This window comes from Hemicordylus capensis, chromosome 1, assembly GCF_027244095.1.
Source record: "Hemicordylus capensis ecotype Gifberg chromosome 1, rHemCap1.1.pri, whole genome shotgun sequence".
NCBI lineage: Eukaryota > Metazoa > Chordata > Lepidosauria > Squamata > Cordylidae > Hemicordylus > Hemicordylus capensis.
This window is the reverse complement of record NC_069657.1, coordinates 290,269,319-290,284,309: the sequence shown is the minus strand read 5'-3', so window position 1 is coordinate 290,284,309 and position 14,991 is coordinate 290,269,319. Positions and strand designations below refer to the sequence as shown.

The window sequence follows — 14,991 nt, the reverse complement described above, 5'->3', positions numbered from 1 at the left end:
GGGAAGATTGGCAAAAATTATCACTTTCCCATCAAATGATGGCACCCTGTTATTGTAGATGTCAGCATTGTTGCACCAGTACAATGCTAGTCCAAGCCAAAATATCTGCTTTTCAGTTTTTAAAGTATTTGTTCAAATCTTAGTTATATTTCTTCACTTCCATTTGTATTATTATTATTGCTATAGCAAATGAAAAATCTTACTTTATTACCATTATCTGAACAATAATTGTCCATTAAATCCTTAAAATTGTCTCCTTGATTTTCAACATAAACATCAGTTGGGAAAATATTTTGTCATAGCTCTAGATATGTTCACAATCCAATGCAGATATTATATCCATTAATATATATGGAAATGCCCAGATGTTGTTTACTAACACTGAAAACTTTTCTTACAACAGGACAGTATCTGCATTTACATCTGCATTTGTTTTCTTCAGATATACAGTATTAAAATGACTGAAGCTAGTATTGTTGCGAAAATTGAGAATGTGATGCAAAGTTAGCAGTTTTAACATCCTATTTCTTTCAGTCCTGGACATGTGGTAAAAAACCATAAATGACAGACTTCTTAATTAGCCTAGTTCTGTGGTGTTTGATGGTCTGCACCAAATATGCTGAGTTCAGATCTCTGTTTTCTGCATTCATGCTATCCATTATGCAATAAAATCCTGTCCTTAGTTATGTATAGTTAAGCCTAGCATATCAACTGACAGGGTAACTATATAAAGAGAGTAAAAGTAAGGAAATGTTCCTTTCATTGCTCTGGAATAATGGAGCATGTTGTTTTCACATTGTAATTCAAAATAAAGTTGTGACCTTTGTGAATCTTGTATTGGAATCTTCCATCCACGGATTCCATATTTTTTTTAAAAAAAACCTTTCCCTTGTTTTGAATCTGCATTCTGTTATTCTTCCGGTTCAGAGAAATAATCATAATCTTTAATCTCATATACATAGGCAATACAGTTTATTCTTTATCTCAACTTATTTCCACGGACAGGGAAAACGAAAAATCAATGAACAGAAATGCCACTAGGCTTCCAAGTGAAAATGATGCAAAGCGTGAATCAATTCAGCTCAGTGACACTTAATTTGGGCGGGGCGGGGGCATACTAACAAAATAAAAATACAAAATGTCAAAAAACCAACAACCATTAAGTAAAAAAAAAAAAGGGAATTCTGATGATTTTTATATATATATATATATATAAAATTGCTGATTCTAATGCAACAGTAACTGACAATATAGCTGAGTTTCTTGTGGCAACTACTGTATTAGAACAAGATCACAGATATTGGATGAGGCCAAGTTGTATTAAATTTTTAATTTTAGTTCAATTTTATCTTGTATGCTTTTCCTGGAATTTGTTGTATGATTGGATTGGATTCATGATCCTGAGTTTTGTTTGTTCTCATTTTATTTTAGGGTTGATGTCTAAGTATTCTTTTATGGTCAATTTGATATGAGAGCGAGCGAGAGGAGGTTTTTGTTTCAAGTGCCTGGTATTAGTTTGCATGCACAGCCTGTTTTGAATCCTACTTGCTAAGGGCACACACTTGTTAGAACTGAAAAACAAAAGAAAAGAAAACATGTCAATACTGTATGCCTCTACTGCTGATTTACATATAAAGCAAAATGAGGTCATGAAATCCTGAGGTGGCAGAATGGACCACACCGTTCAGACTGCAACTGACGGGTGCTGTTTTGAATGTGCACAAACAATTTTCTGAAAGAAAAAAGAACAGTACTTCAGGGGGGAAAAGTTCTAACCAAGGCCACTTTTATTACTCCATTTGATTTTTGTTTTCAACACGCAGGGCACCAGTGAAAAATAGCATCTCCCTCCTGCAGACTGAAGATATACATTCCATTCTGCCACTGCAGGACCATGCCACCCCATTCTGCTGCATGCATCAATTTCCATTGTGTCCATCTCAGTTTAAGCACCTTTGGGAGATAACACTTATTCGTGTATTGCATGGGCAATAACCAATGCCATTTTATTCCATCAGCAAAAGATGGAAAGATCTCAATTCTTTTCTCCAAGCTGACAAACTACCCAAGGAAATGGCAAGCAGCAACATGAGAAAGAATGTGACACATCTGACAAAATCTCCCCTTTTTTCTAAAGCCACTAAAAGGTTTGCACCACTGACTAGAGCTAGCTTGAACTTCATGGTCTGTCATTGGTATATTATGGAAGTTAGTATCAAGTAAACTATTTTTGAAAGAGGATACATTTCAAATGAAGTCTCCCTTTAGTTACAGATAGAAAACAACGTGTACAGCAATAAAATGAGGCAGTTATATATCTTTAGGAATCAATACTTTTTTCAAAAGCTCATTTAAGGTGGGTGTGTTATCTGAACTTCAGAGAAGTAACTCTTCAAACACTTCATCACAATAAGATTAATGTCAGCACTGCCCATTGGAGTAACTTTAGGAGAACAGGCAGTGGATAATTTTACAGCAGGAATGATGTGAAGCAGGATATGTGATAGCATATGGACTAGTCCCAGTACTGTCTCATCTCCAGACCTGATGGGCAGAGACATTGTGTGTAGACCAATACAATGTGAACTGCAGCTATCATGTATCCATTTAATCCCTGTTGTGCAGGCATCTCTTTATTTTCATTGTTAGGATTTATATTGTTGAATCAAAGGCCCAAGCATATTTGGGTCCCAATAAATTATTGTCAGCATTTGAACTGCCAGCTGAAATGGATGGGGCAGGCTCTACTGACCCATAGTGCATATTTCATTTTATGACTGAAACTCATCATTTCTGGAGTATGTCATCCAATAAGTGGCTCAAAAATCAATGGGATGTAACACAAGAAAGCTGTGCATATAAACAGAAACTGAAAGTGAATTGTTTTGCCCACATTCTGCTCACCTTCCTTTCAGGTGATTCTATTATTTTCCATTCATTCAGTTTCAGCTGGTGCAGCTCATCAAACTTCATACTGACATCTTCAATCGAAAGCTGTAATAAGTCCCAGAATCCTGCTAGATCCTGCGAAGTCGGCCGTGGCATAGCACTGGGATCCTGACATAGGCATAACAAAGAAGTGCATAATTAATCTATGGGACATCTTTTCAGGAGGCACAGTAGACTTCAGAGAGAATGGGAGATAACTGAAAATCAAGCCTCCCCCTCCTCATGCAAAGGTGCAGCATGACTTTGAGTGTCAGCACCAGTGCAGGGCTAGTCTAGTGTCAGCCATTATTTTCTGGAAAAGTGGGCTTCTCCTTTCAATTGTACTGACAATTTCTAAACCCATTTACTAGTCCAGAGAAAGTAAAAGGATATTTATTATGTGACATTGATTTATGTTTAAAATTATATCATTATATTGTAAGTCCTTTTTGAGATGAATAGTGCTGGATTTTGGTGTATACAGTTGGTTTTTCTGATACATCAGCAGACATCCTAACTAGTTAAGTGCCAGGGCTTCTAATGGAACAGTTTGTGCATGCTGCTGCCACCTCCCAGACTAATAATAATAATAATAATAATAATAATAATAATAATAATAATAATTTGATTTCTATACCGCCCTTCTAAAAATGGCTCAGGGTGGTTTACAAAGAGAAATAACAAACAAATAAGATGGCTCCCTGTCCTCAAAGGGCGCACAATCTAAAAAGAAACAAAAGATAGACACCAGCAACAGTCACTGGAGGTACTGTGCTGGGGGTGAATAGGGCCAGTTACTCTCCCCCTGCTAAATAAAGAGAATCACCACGGTCAAAGGTGCCTCTTTGCCCAGTTAGCAGGGGTTCAACATTCATGCTTGCATGGGGGGGGGGAGGGGCAATTTCCAGTATTTCTTCGGCCTCAGTGGAAACCTGAGTGTCACACAGCCCTCAAGGAACTGCTTCTAGCTCTCAGGGAGTGCTTTTGGAGGTGATAGGCAAAAATCACCACCCTGGCACAAGTAGCAGAGCACTGCTAGTCTGCAGCTCAGAAGCGCCAGCACTCCTCACAAGTGTGTCATTAGTCAAGAGGTTGCCCATTGTTTATATTACTGTATTGTTTTGTTTTAAATGAACATTGAAAAATAAGTAGTTACAGCTCTTTCTGGCTTGGCTGAGTAGATACCTTGGCCTCAGCAAGATATGGCCTAAGGTCACAAAAAAGGACAAACTTTGTTATACACAGCATCTACCCACTTACGGAGCGACTGCTACGTCCTTCAAACAAACTACAAGGTTGCAGCCCCAAGACTATGGAAACAAATTGAAAAGATGAAAGGGGTGTCTTCTAGTGACTCTGAGACTAGGAGAGGTCGAAGAAAAACCTTCAGTGAGTTTGAGAAAACATCTAAAAATTCCGCAGAGACTGTTTTTGCTCCCCCTCTCAAAGGGTTCCTGTGATTCACATATGAGTCTTGGTTCACCATTTTGAAATAACTCTCAGAGTGGTGATCAGTAAGAAGGCAAGTCTGTTTTTGAAAAACTTGGGTTTGTAAAATTAACTTTGTCACTTAAGAAACCCTTATGAAGAAGGAGGATGTTTTTGCATGGACAGTGCTCCAGTCTATAATCACTTCAACCAACAGATTTAAAAGCTGTTAGTTTTGTATCTCAGTTCTGTCTGTGTCAAAGTGCATATAATATGCCAGACTTTCAGCTAATGGAAATGAATGCAATTATCTTTACTAAAATGAAGACTGAGTCTATTGCAGCATTTAATGGACACTTGGCCATTTAGCGGGACAGTCCACCCAGCAATGGGTGGCACTGGTTAAATGGGTAGCATATGGTGATATGCCTATTTCAGATGTGCCCCAGACATCTAGAAATACGATTTCTCCATGTTTCTGTCTTAAAAAAAAAAAAAGCTATGCAGTAACAGCTGTTACAGAAAGGCCATTGTGGTTTTCCTATTCTACCCTAAATTTAGGACGATTACTTCTTTTGTTCCTCTTCTTCTTCTTGTAGGAATTTATGGCGTACCAGGACCACAAAGTCCCACAAACGCCACCTACTGGAAATCTACAGGAAAACAAAAACTATAAGCGCTCGAAGAGACACTATTATTTGAGAAAGTTCCACCAAAGGTTCTTAGCTGCCATCCAGTTCTGGCGGTCTGAGAAAAGTTCCTGAAGCGATCGAATAGGGAGATTAACAGAGCATAGAGATGAAAAAAAAGCTTCATGTTCATCACAAAATTGAACACAGTCCCATAAAAGATGGTCAATTGTTTCAGTCACTCCACACAGAGAGCATAGGCTGTCTTCAGATTTACCAAGGAGATACAACTTATCCTTGGTAGAACAATGGCCTGTTAATGTTCTCAACAGAGAAACTAGATAAGTTCTTCCCGAAAAACTAAAAAGTTGAAAATCGCTCAACTTTTGACGAAAGGAATACCCTCTTCGACCTGTAAGATCCTTTTCCCACTCCTCTTGCCACAAATTTCTCATCTCCAGTAAAACCCAGTTTCTAACTTCCATATTATTCAAGGGATCCTCACAAACGATCGTTTTTCTACTGAATCAGTGAGCTCATTCCCAAAAATTCCAATCTGATAGTAAAGCCCCTGGAAAGAAAAATGTTATTCAGATTCCAAATTTCCGAAACCACCGGGGCTTTATTAACAAAGCCACCTGCCTGAATGGCTTGTAAACCCGAAAGGGAATCAGATAAAATTACAAAAACCCCAGGGCGCATATCTTGAATCCATTCCATGGCCAAAAGAATCGCTGTTAATTCTACAGACATTATGCTAATTCCACTGGACAATCTAAAACCCTTTTCTATCTTCAGACTAGGTATAACAAATGCTGCTGATACATTGTCACCCTGAACAGACTGTGACCCATCTGTAAAAATTTTACAGAATTCCGAATCAGGGAACAACCTTTCAAAGGTCAATGATCTTAAAATGACAGCAGGTCTGGAAAATGACTTGCTCCCCAAATCATCCAAAAAAACCTTGGGCGGATGGTAAAGCCATATTGGATACAAATTCACCACTGCTCCCATGCACCGCAACCCTCCGAGAAACCCAAGCTTAGGCCATAAAGAGAGTCTAACAACATGAGGATAGCGACCATCAGGAAACTTCCCAAATTCTCAACAAGGAGCATTACTTCATTCCCTGGTGCTCCAGGCAGAAAAAAAGCTAATTTTCAATGTAGCTTATCTGATGAATAGAGCTTGCTTTACTTTCACTGGACCACAAGAGGGCTCTCTCTTGCTGCTGAAATGAATATACATCTAAATCAATAATGTGGAGTGCTCCAGACTCATAACATCTGGCCAAAAAGCATAATAATAGAGACGCTTCATCTTGAAACATCTTTAAATTTCATCTTGCTCAGAAACTTTTTTTAAAAATCCAGAAATGTAGTTATAAAATAAATGGATTCTATCCAGAGGGAAAGTAGCTAACCAAAGGGCATGGATAATATTAGCTATATTATAATATCTATAATCACACTGCCTTGAGCTTTGATCTCATCAGAATTCAGAAGTCTAGCAAGATCCATTTTGAGGAGATTTTGTGCAGGATGAAAACCTAGGTTTTTTGCAAAACTGAAGATAATTTATTAGAAACACAAAAGAACACATACAATTGCTGTTTTCCCTTGGGTGTATGTGAGTATAAATATTGCACCAAATTCACAGCTGAAATGAGTCACTAATACGGTGGTATGATGAATGGATCTTATTGGTCGGGATCCAAAGAATGAGTTTAGACATCTCCATGAGCATTACTAGTAGGACATAAAGCATTTTTTTCTTTAAACAGCAGACCCTCATGATATGCCACAAACTGCTTTGAAAACTCTCTTCAGTTTCAAAAGGGATGTCTACTCTGTGCCATGGAACGCGTGGTGTGCCATGCTGCCATGGCATGGGGATGTGTGTGTATTGCCATTTATTTAACACACATTTATTTAACACATTTGTATACCACCCAAAACACAAGTCTCTAGGTGGTTTACAACAAAACAATAAAAACAACAAATAAAATGGTTACAACATTACAACAATTTAAAATTTAAAACTAGCCGACCCGCACAGAGCATCTGTGTGCTCTTTGGGGCCAGCTGTTCCCGCTCCCTCCTGCCCCATTCTCCCTCCCCCTCCCTCCCTCCTGCCCCACTCTCTTGCCCCTCTTCTCCTCCCTCCCACCCCACTCTCTTGCCCCCCCTCCCACCCAATTCTCTCTTGCCCTCCCTCCCTCCCTCCCACCCAATTCTCTCCCCCTCATACCCTCCCTCCCACCCAGTTTTCTCCTGCCCGCCATCCCACCCAATTCTCTCCTGCCCTCCTTCCCCCTCCCACCCAATTCTCTCTTGACTTCCCTCCGCCTCCCACCCAATTCTCTCCTCCCCTTCCTTTCCCCTCCTGGCCCACTCTCTCCTGCCCTCCCCTCCCCCCTGCCCCACTCTCTCTTGCCTTCCCCCCTCCCCCTGCCCTACTCTCTCTTGCCCTCCCCCTCCCCCTTCCCCACTCTTTCTTCCCCTTCCCCTACCCCAGTCTCTCTTGCCCTCCCCCTTGAGTACCAGGCTGAGTTTAGGGCTGAGTTTAGGGCTTTATAGGTTCTGCGGCCTGCCCCTGGCCTCCGCAGCCGCCGCTTGCCTCCCAGTCACAGTGCCAGCCAGTCCCAGCAGGCCGCCCTGCCACACCCATTGGCCTGCTCCCCAGCCAATCAGCTGGCTTGCCGGGATGCACATTCCATGGCACACCCAGGAAAAATAAATATACAGATGTTAAAACTCATTAAAACAGTATCTAATTAAAAGCTTGGGTGAACAAATGTGTCTTGACTGCCTTTTTAAAAGTTGTAAGAGATAGGGAAGCTCTTATTTCAACAGGAAGTGTGCTCCAATGCCTTGGGGCAGCAACGGAGAAGGCCTGTCCCTTAGTAACCACCAGATGAGCTGGTGGCAACTGCAGACGAACCTCTCCAGATGATCTCAATGGGTGGTGTGGTTCATAGCAAAGAAAACATTCTCTTAAATACCCAGGGCCCAAGCTGTTTAGGGCTTTATAGGTTATAACCAAAACCTTGTACTTTGCCTGGAAAGTTATCGGCAGCCAATGTAAATCTTTTAAGATAGGAGTGATATGGTATCTCCAAGATGACCCAGAGACCAACCTGGCTGCTACATTCTGGACCAACTGCAGTTTCTGGACTACATACAAAGGCAGCCCCACATAGAGTATACAGCAGTAATCAAGTCTGGATATTTGAAACAGACAAGTCCAAAAACCCTGTGGGTGAATGAAACTAGTTGTGTAATTCTTTGGATGCAAAAACACATCACATGAGAATATGGCCTATATTGTTGTATGGGAGATAAAGACAACCCATTTCCCCACTGCATAGTTATTTTAGAATCACTACACAATGGTATCTACAGCCAGTTAGATCCTATCAAGACATTACATAGGTGATAATTCCAAAATCCTCTGTCAGCAAGTTTACAGTGGGTTCACCTCAAGGTCAATGGAATATTTGAATGATTTGATTGATCACCCCTGCCTCCAAAGGACCACCAGCACAGTGATAATTACAAAAAATAATCAACCAATGACAGACCTACTCTTCAGATGGACAGAGGTGCTTAGGAACCATGAGACAGAGTGGTGGCTGTAACCAGAAGAACATAAAATCTGTATAATTTCTGTACTTTCCAGTTATTTTCTGGATGGCTACTGGGATAGGAGTGTGGGAATGTTCATCTAATTCTGTTGCTATAGACTGCAAATGATCAGCTACATAGTCAGAAGGAAAGCTTCTAGGTATCTATTTTATGGTTGCCATTTGTCTGCTACCAACCTAGTAGATATGTTAAATTAAAAGCTTGACCAATTTGGCAACCCAACATATTTTACAAGAGTGCAGGGATGATGATGATGAAATTAAAAAATAACAAAAATATGCATAAAATAATATGAGGATAATAATGATAATGATAATGATAGTAATAATACTGGGAACAGCCTATATTCTGTGACAATATCTATAATAACAGCAACAACATTGATAATAAAATTCAGCCATCCCAGGTCCTTAGGAAGGACTCGATGTCTGGATAAAACAAACTAGTCAATAACACCTGTCTGACTGTGTAGCAATAATAATAATAATAATAATAATAATAATAATAATAATAATAATAAAAAATAGGAAAAAACCAAAATACAAAGATCTACAAATTGAAATTGAAAGGCTGTGGCAGAAGAAGACCAAAATAATTCCAGTAGTAATTGGCGCCCAAGATGCAATTCCAAAACACCTTGAAAAGCACCTCAACACCATAGGGGCCAGCCACAGAAATCACCACCAGCCGATTACAAAAAGCAACTTTACTGGGAATAGCCTATATTCTGCAATGATATCTATGATAACAGCAACAACATTGATAACAAAATTCAGCCATCCCAGGTCCTGGGGAAGGACTCGAAGTCTGGATAAAACAAACCAGTCAATAACACCTGTCTGTGTAAACAATAAATTAATAAATAAATACCACCATAGGGGCCACAGAAATCACCATCAGCCAATTACAAAAACAACTTTACTGGGAACAGCCTATATTCTGCGATGATATCTATAATAACAGCAACAACACTGATAATAAAATTGTGCCATCCCAGGTCCTAGGGAAGGACTCGATGTCTGGATAAAACAAACCAGTCAATAACACCTGTCTGACTGTGTAAATTATTATTATTAATAATAATTTCTATTATTAATAGAAAAACACAATTATTTTTAACACAAGAACAGGCACTAAGAACAAATGCAATAAGAGCAAAAGTCGAAAAATCCACCACAAACAGCAAGTGCAGCCTTTGTAAAGAAGCTGTTGTAAAAAGATCACACAGACTGACTACAAACAAAGGCATGACAAGGTAGCAGGGATGATACACTGGAACATCTGCAAAAAATACAAGCTACCTGTAGCCATAAATTGGTGGGACCATAATATTGAAAAAGTTGAAGAAAATGAAGATGTAAAAATATTATGGGACTTCTGACTACAAACAAACATCTGCCACACAATACACCAGATATAACTGTAGCAGAGAAGAAAGAAAAACAAGTCAAAATAATCGACATAGCAATACCAGGGGATAGCAGAATAGAAGAAAAAGAAATAGAAAAAATCACAAAATACAAAGATCTACAAACTGAAATTGAAAGGCTGTGGCAGAAAAAGACCAAAATAATCCCAGTGGTAATTGGCGCCCTAGGTGCAGTTCCAAAAGACCTTGAAGAGCACCTCAACACCATAGGGGCCACAGAAATCACCATCAGCTAATTACAAAACACAACTTTACTGGGAACAGCCTATATTCTGCGACAATATCTATAACAACAGCAACAACACTGATAACGAAATTCAGACATCCCAGGTCCTTGGGAAGGACTCGATATCTGGATAAAACAAACCAGTCAATAACACCTGTCTGACTGTGTAAACAAGAAATAATGGGACAACTCTTCAATAATTCCCAATTTGCCACCTTCCTTATCTTATATGCTTCCTTCTTATATTCTTATCTTATAGTCTTCCTTCTTCCTATCTTATATTCACAGTGTTGTTTTTGTTGGATATGAAACAATGTGGATATAAAAGAATATAATCGATATATGGAATTCTCTGCCATTGGATGTAGTGATGGCCACTAGCTTAGATGGCTTTAAAAGGGGCTTGGACAAATTCATGGAGGACAGGTCTATTAATGGCTACTAGTCTGGACCACCTCCAACTTCAGAGACAGGATGCTTCTCAATACCAGTTGCAGGGGAGCAATATCAAGATAAAGGGCACACCCTCACCTCTTGCCTGTGAGCTTCTCAAAGGCATCTGGTGGGCCACTGTGGAAAACAGGATGCTGGACTAGACTAGAGAGGCGATCCAGCAGGGCGTTTCTTATGTTCTTAAGCAGCCTGCCATATAAGTGCTCGATGCTATGCAGGCCTGTTCTAATGTGTGCTGTTCAACTGCACTCTACTGTTGCTATCCTCCAAGTGAGAACCTTCACTGCTGCTTTTATTTTCTATGGCATTGATAAGGATAGGAAGTATGAAATATACCAAATTTGTATTTGGTTTGCCATTCACAGAGTACGTTTCCCTCTCCCTTAATTAGCCAGCTGCGTAAAAATAGTGTTTGTAGAAGTATTAGATAAACAGTGGTTAGCTTGGTTGCTAAAGTGTATTACTGATGCCCCACTTCCCCAGGAAACATTAAGCAGTCTCATTAATATTTATGTATGTTTGTGTGTATGTATGCCAGTTCTAAAATCTTGGGGCAGCTAACAAAAGTTGTGGATGAAACAGAGGAGCCCTGCTTCTTAGAGAACTCAAAATCAACAAGGAATGATACAATATTAAAATATTGATCTAAACGTATCAATATGACAGTTCTTCTGAGAATGGTGTAGGTAGGACTCAGGGATTATTTCCAGGTAATAGCAAATGCAAATAGGCTGTCTAAATCTCACTTTTAGAAATTAGGCATTGAGGCGTACTTTAAACGCTGTAGGTGTTTTGATCAACATCAAGCGCTTCAAGTATTTTCCCATCCTCAATGAGCAACAAGGGGAAGATGTGCCATAGAGAGCATTATGGGAATGATTCAGCAGCTAGCTATCAGAGGCAGTGACCCTTCCAAAAGTGTTAATAGGGTGGTGCAAGGTTTTGTATACAAAGATACAGTCCAACAAGAGGACTGGTTTATTTTTTCGTGTCCAGAGAGGTAATTACTCTGCTGTCTGTCTGTTTTTTGTTTAAACACAAAACATGAGGTTTCTGTACTGTGTTATTCTCTGTAGGTTTTAGTGCACACATGCACACAGTAAACACACACAGCAAAGAGAATAAGATATATGTTGCAAATAATTTGGTGAACTTTTCCACCATGTAGACGAAATAACTTGTATCGATCCCATCACTCAGCTGGTCTGCCGGAATCAGACAGAGGAAACCAGCTCATTCAAGACCCAACATCTCTTCAGCATGAGAAGTGAAAGAAAGACTAACATGGCTAAACAGACTAAACATTAGCAAGAACAGTTAAAAGCAATGCAAATGGCCAAGTAAGTGCAGCCCAATGCACTTCTGGCTGCATATCAAATATGTTTTTCAAAACCCTGGTTCTTTAAATCTCATTGGGTAGCAAGTCTCAAATAGGCATGCACAGAATGAATGCCTTGTCATGTTGGTAAAGGTTAAGCTGTAAATATTACAGAATGATTGATTTTAAATAAGACAGATTTATAGGTCACATCCTTTTAACGCCAACTCCAAATTTATTTATTTTTCTCCTTCTAATAGGGAAAGGAAACACAACAGGAAATGCTGTCTTTTACTGGTACTGTATTCTGACAGACGCTTCCCTCACAGCTAATTTAATTCTGAAGTGGAAGGAAAGGAATCTTAAGGAGGAAGAACTAACTAACATGGGGCTTTTGTACCACGTTCACTGTTTTGAGACTATACACCACACACACACACACACACACACACACAGACTGACATCCTGACTAATGCTGTGTGCATGCTCCAAACAACTGTGCACATGCACAGTTAGCACCCACATTAGTGTCCCTGCTTCCAAAGTGCTCTTGTGCAGGAGTGCAAATATTTTGAAGTTCTCCCGACTCTCTGGATGTGCCCCTGAAGGTCAGAGACATGTTTCCAGTCTGTCACTTCCAGAGAGCATTTGTGGTTATGTGCAAGAGTGCTTGTGCTTCGGAAGCTTTGGAATTAGTGTGTGGCCTAATACATGCGCACTGCTGTTTGACACATGCATGCATTAGTCAGAATGTCAGACAGGGATGCTGTTAGCCCCTTGTTTGCTATTTGCAAACCTAGGCACCAAAAAGATTGCCACAATCCACAGGAAACTAGCAGGCCAATCAGTCTGCCAGAGGAAAAAAAAATCCTGCCCATGATCACAGAACTGAGGAACTAGTCCTATGATCCCAAGGAGACTTTAGGCTTCTATTTCCTGCACATCATGCCACATGCCAAACCTTAACTGGAGATAAAGCCTTGATCAGGGGCGTAGCAAGGTTGGAGTGGGCCCAGAGACAAGATTTTAAAATGGGGCCCCCCCACTCAAAGTCCAGGGCCTCCGCACACCCCAGGCCCCCAAGGATTTAAGTCTGATATTCCAAAATAAGTATGCTGCCTGGAAATACATTTCACTGAATACACACACGCACACGTCACAATATATAGTGATATACATTGAGTACTATACATTTGTTTTACTTTTAATGCCTAGAACACACTAGAAAGATGAATGATTAAAATGGGCCCCTCGCTGCAGATTAGCCAAGGAGACTTTCAACCATGCAGGGTGAGCCTATGTTTGTTTTCTCAGAATTCTGAACAAATTCAGTCAAGTTTGATTCCAGGAGGTTTTTCACAGGAGGCTTTTAAAGCCCTTTAACACACATCTCCTCTGGAATGGAGGTGCTGCATTCACATGTTGGCCAGATTGACCCTGAAGTCCCTGCAAGTTATTGGGGAGCAGTTCACACACAAGAAAAATAAAATAAAATAAAATAAAAGCAGAAGGCATGCTTCACAGTTCTCACTCAGACCTTCTGGGTTGCAAAACAACTTGAACATAAGTGCATTTATAAATGAATGAATAAAATAAATATAATACTGTTTCTTCCAGAAGTTTTTGCAATTTTCTGCCATGAAACAAGCCACTTATAGGACTTTTTAGATAGTTTTTTTTAAGCCAGCAAATTTTCCAAGCTGTTTAAAAATAAATATTCAGAGACTTCTCAGTCTCTCCCCCCCATATCAAAGCCCTATGGCAAGCAGATCCCTATATATCCGGGTGGGGAAGGTAACCACAAAAAGGAGTTCACACTCTACCTGGCAGCAGGGGGTCTTCTGCTGCAGAGAACACTCTGGCTGCCTCCTCCTTCCTGGCTGGCTTGGGCCCTACTGGAGTTCAGGCTTCACTGCGGCCTACACCAGACCTCCGTGGAAGCCCCGCCCACCCGCCGATCAGCTGAGAGGCGGGAGAAAAGGAGCTCTTTGCAGCTTGTCTGCTCCCTCGATTGCCGGCCAGGAGAACAAGCTGGAGAGACGGCGAACAGGGCAAGTGGCTGAGGAGCCTTGGGGCTGGGCAGGGGGCAATGGGGAGTCACATGAGGTGCCTCTGGGGTGCCCCTCCAGGCAGTGGGGCCCCCAGACAACTGTCTCCCCTTGCCCTATCGTTGTTACGCGCCTGGCCTTGATGAAATATTCAAATGCAGATAACACTAGAATCAGGGGTCATCCCATGAAACTGAGTGCTAGGAAATCCGGGACCAGCAAACGGAGGTACTTTTCCCACACAACACATAATCAATTTGTGGAATTCTCTGCTACAAGATGTAGTGACAGCCAACAACCTGGATGGCTTTAAAAGGGGGTTGGATAACTTCATGGAGGAGAGGTCTATCAACGGCTACTAGTCAGAGGGCTATAGGCCACCCCCAGCTTCAAAGGCAGGATGCCTCTGAGTACCAGTTGCAGGGGGATAACAGCAGGAGAGAGGGCATGTCTTCAGCTCCTGCCTATAGGCTTCCAGCGGCATCTGGTGGGTCACTGTGTGAAACAGGATGCTGGACTAGATGGGCCTTGGGCCTGATCCAGCAGGTCTGTTCTTATGTTCTAATGATATGGTCTGTGGGATTTGTTGTTCAAAGCAAAATGCCTCACTGAGTATTAGGTATACCAAGCTGTTAGAGAACTGTTGGTTCTCTAGGTGCTGTTAGGTGCACCTAGAGAAGCTCTTTGGGCAATGGCATTTGTTTAGAATTACATTAATTATCTAGGTCAGGGGTTCCCAACAGGGACTACTAGTACACACACAAAATCTCTATGGGGTACCTGGGGCTGGAGGTTTGTGACAGAAGGGGAATACTTGGGAACCCTAGAGTTAGTGCTCAAGGTGTTAGCTGTACCTAGAGAAGCTCTTTAGACAATAATATT

At 40.8% G+C, this 14,991-nt stretch overlaps 1 protein-coding gene across 15 annotated transcripts in view; it reads right to left on the bottom strand.

Annotated features, from left to right (window-relative positions):
- The window catches only part of DLGAP2 (DLG associated protein 2), a 691,732-nt gene that overhangs the window by 10,645 nt on the left and 666,096 nt on the right, over nt 1-14,991 (bottom strand). For all 15 annotated transcript variants that reach the window (XM_053286136.1, XM_053286148.1, XM_053286135.1 and 12 more), the window contains one exon: nt 2,905-3,057. In XM_053286136.1, coding sequence (XP_053142111.1) covers nt 2,905-3,057 — 153 coding nt within the window. The remainder of the gene's footprint in view (nt 1-2,904; nt 3,058-14,991) is intronic.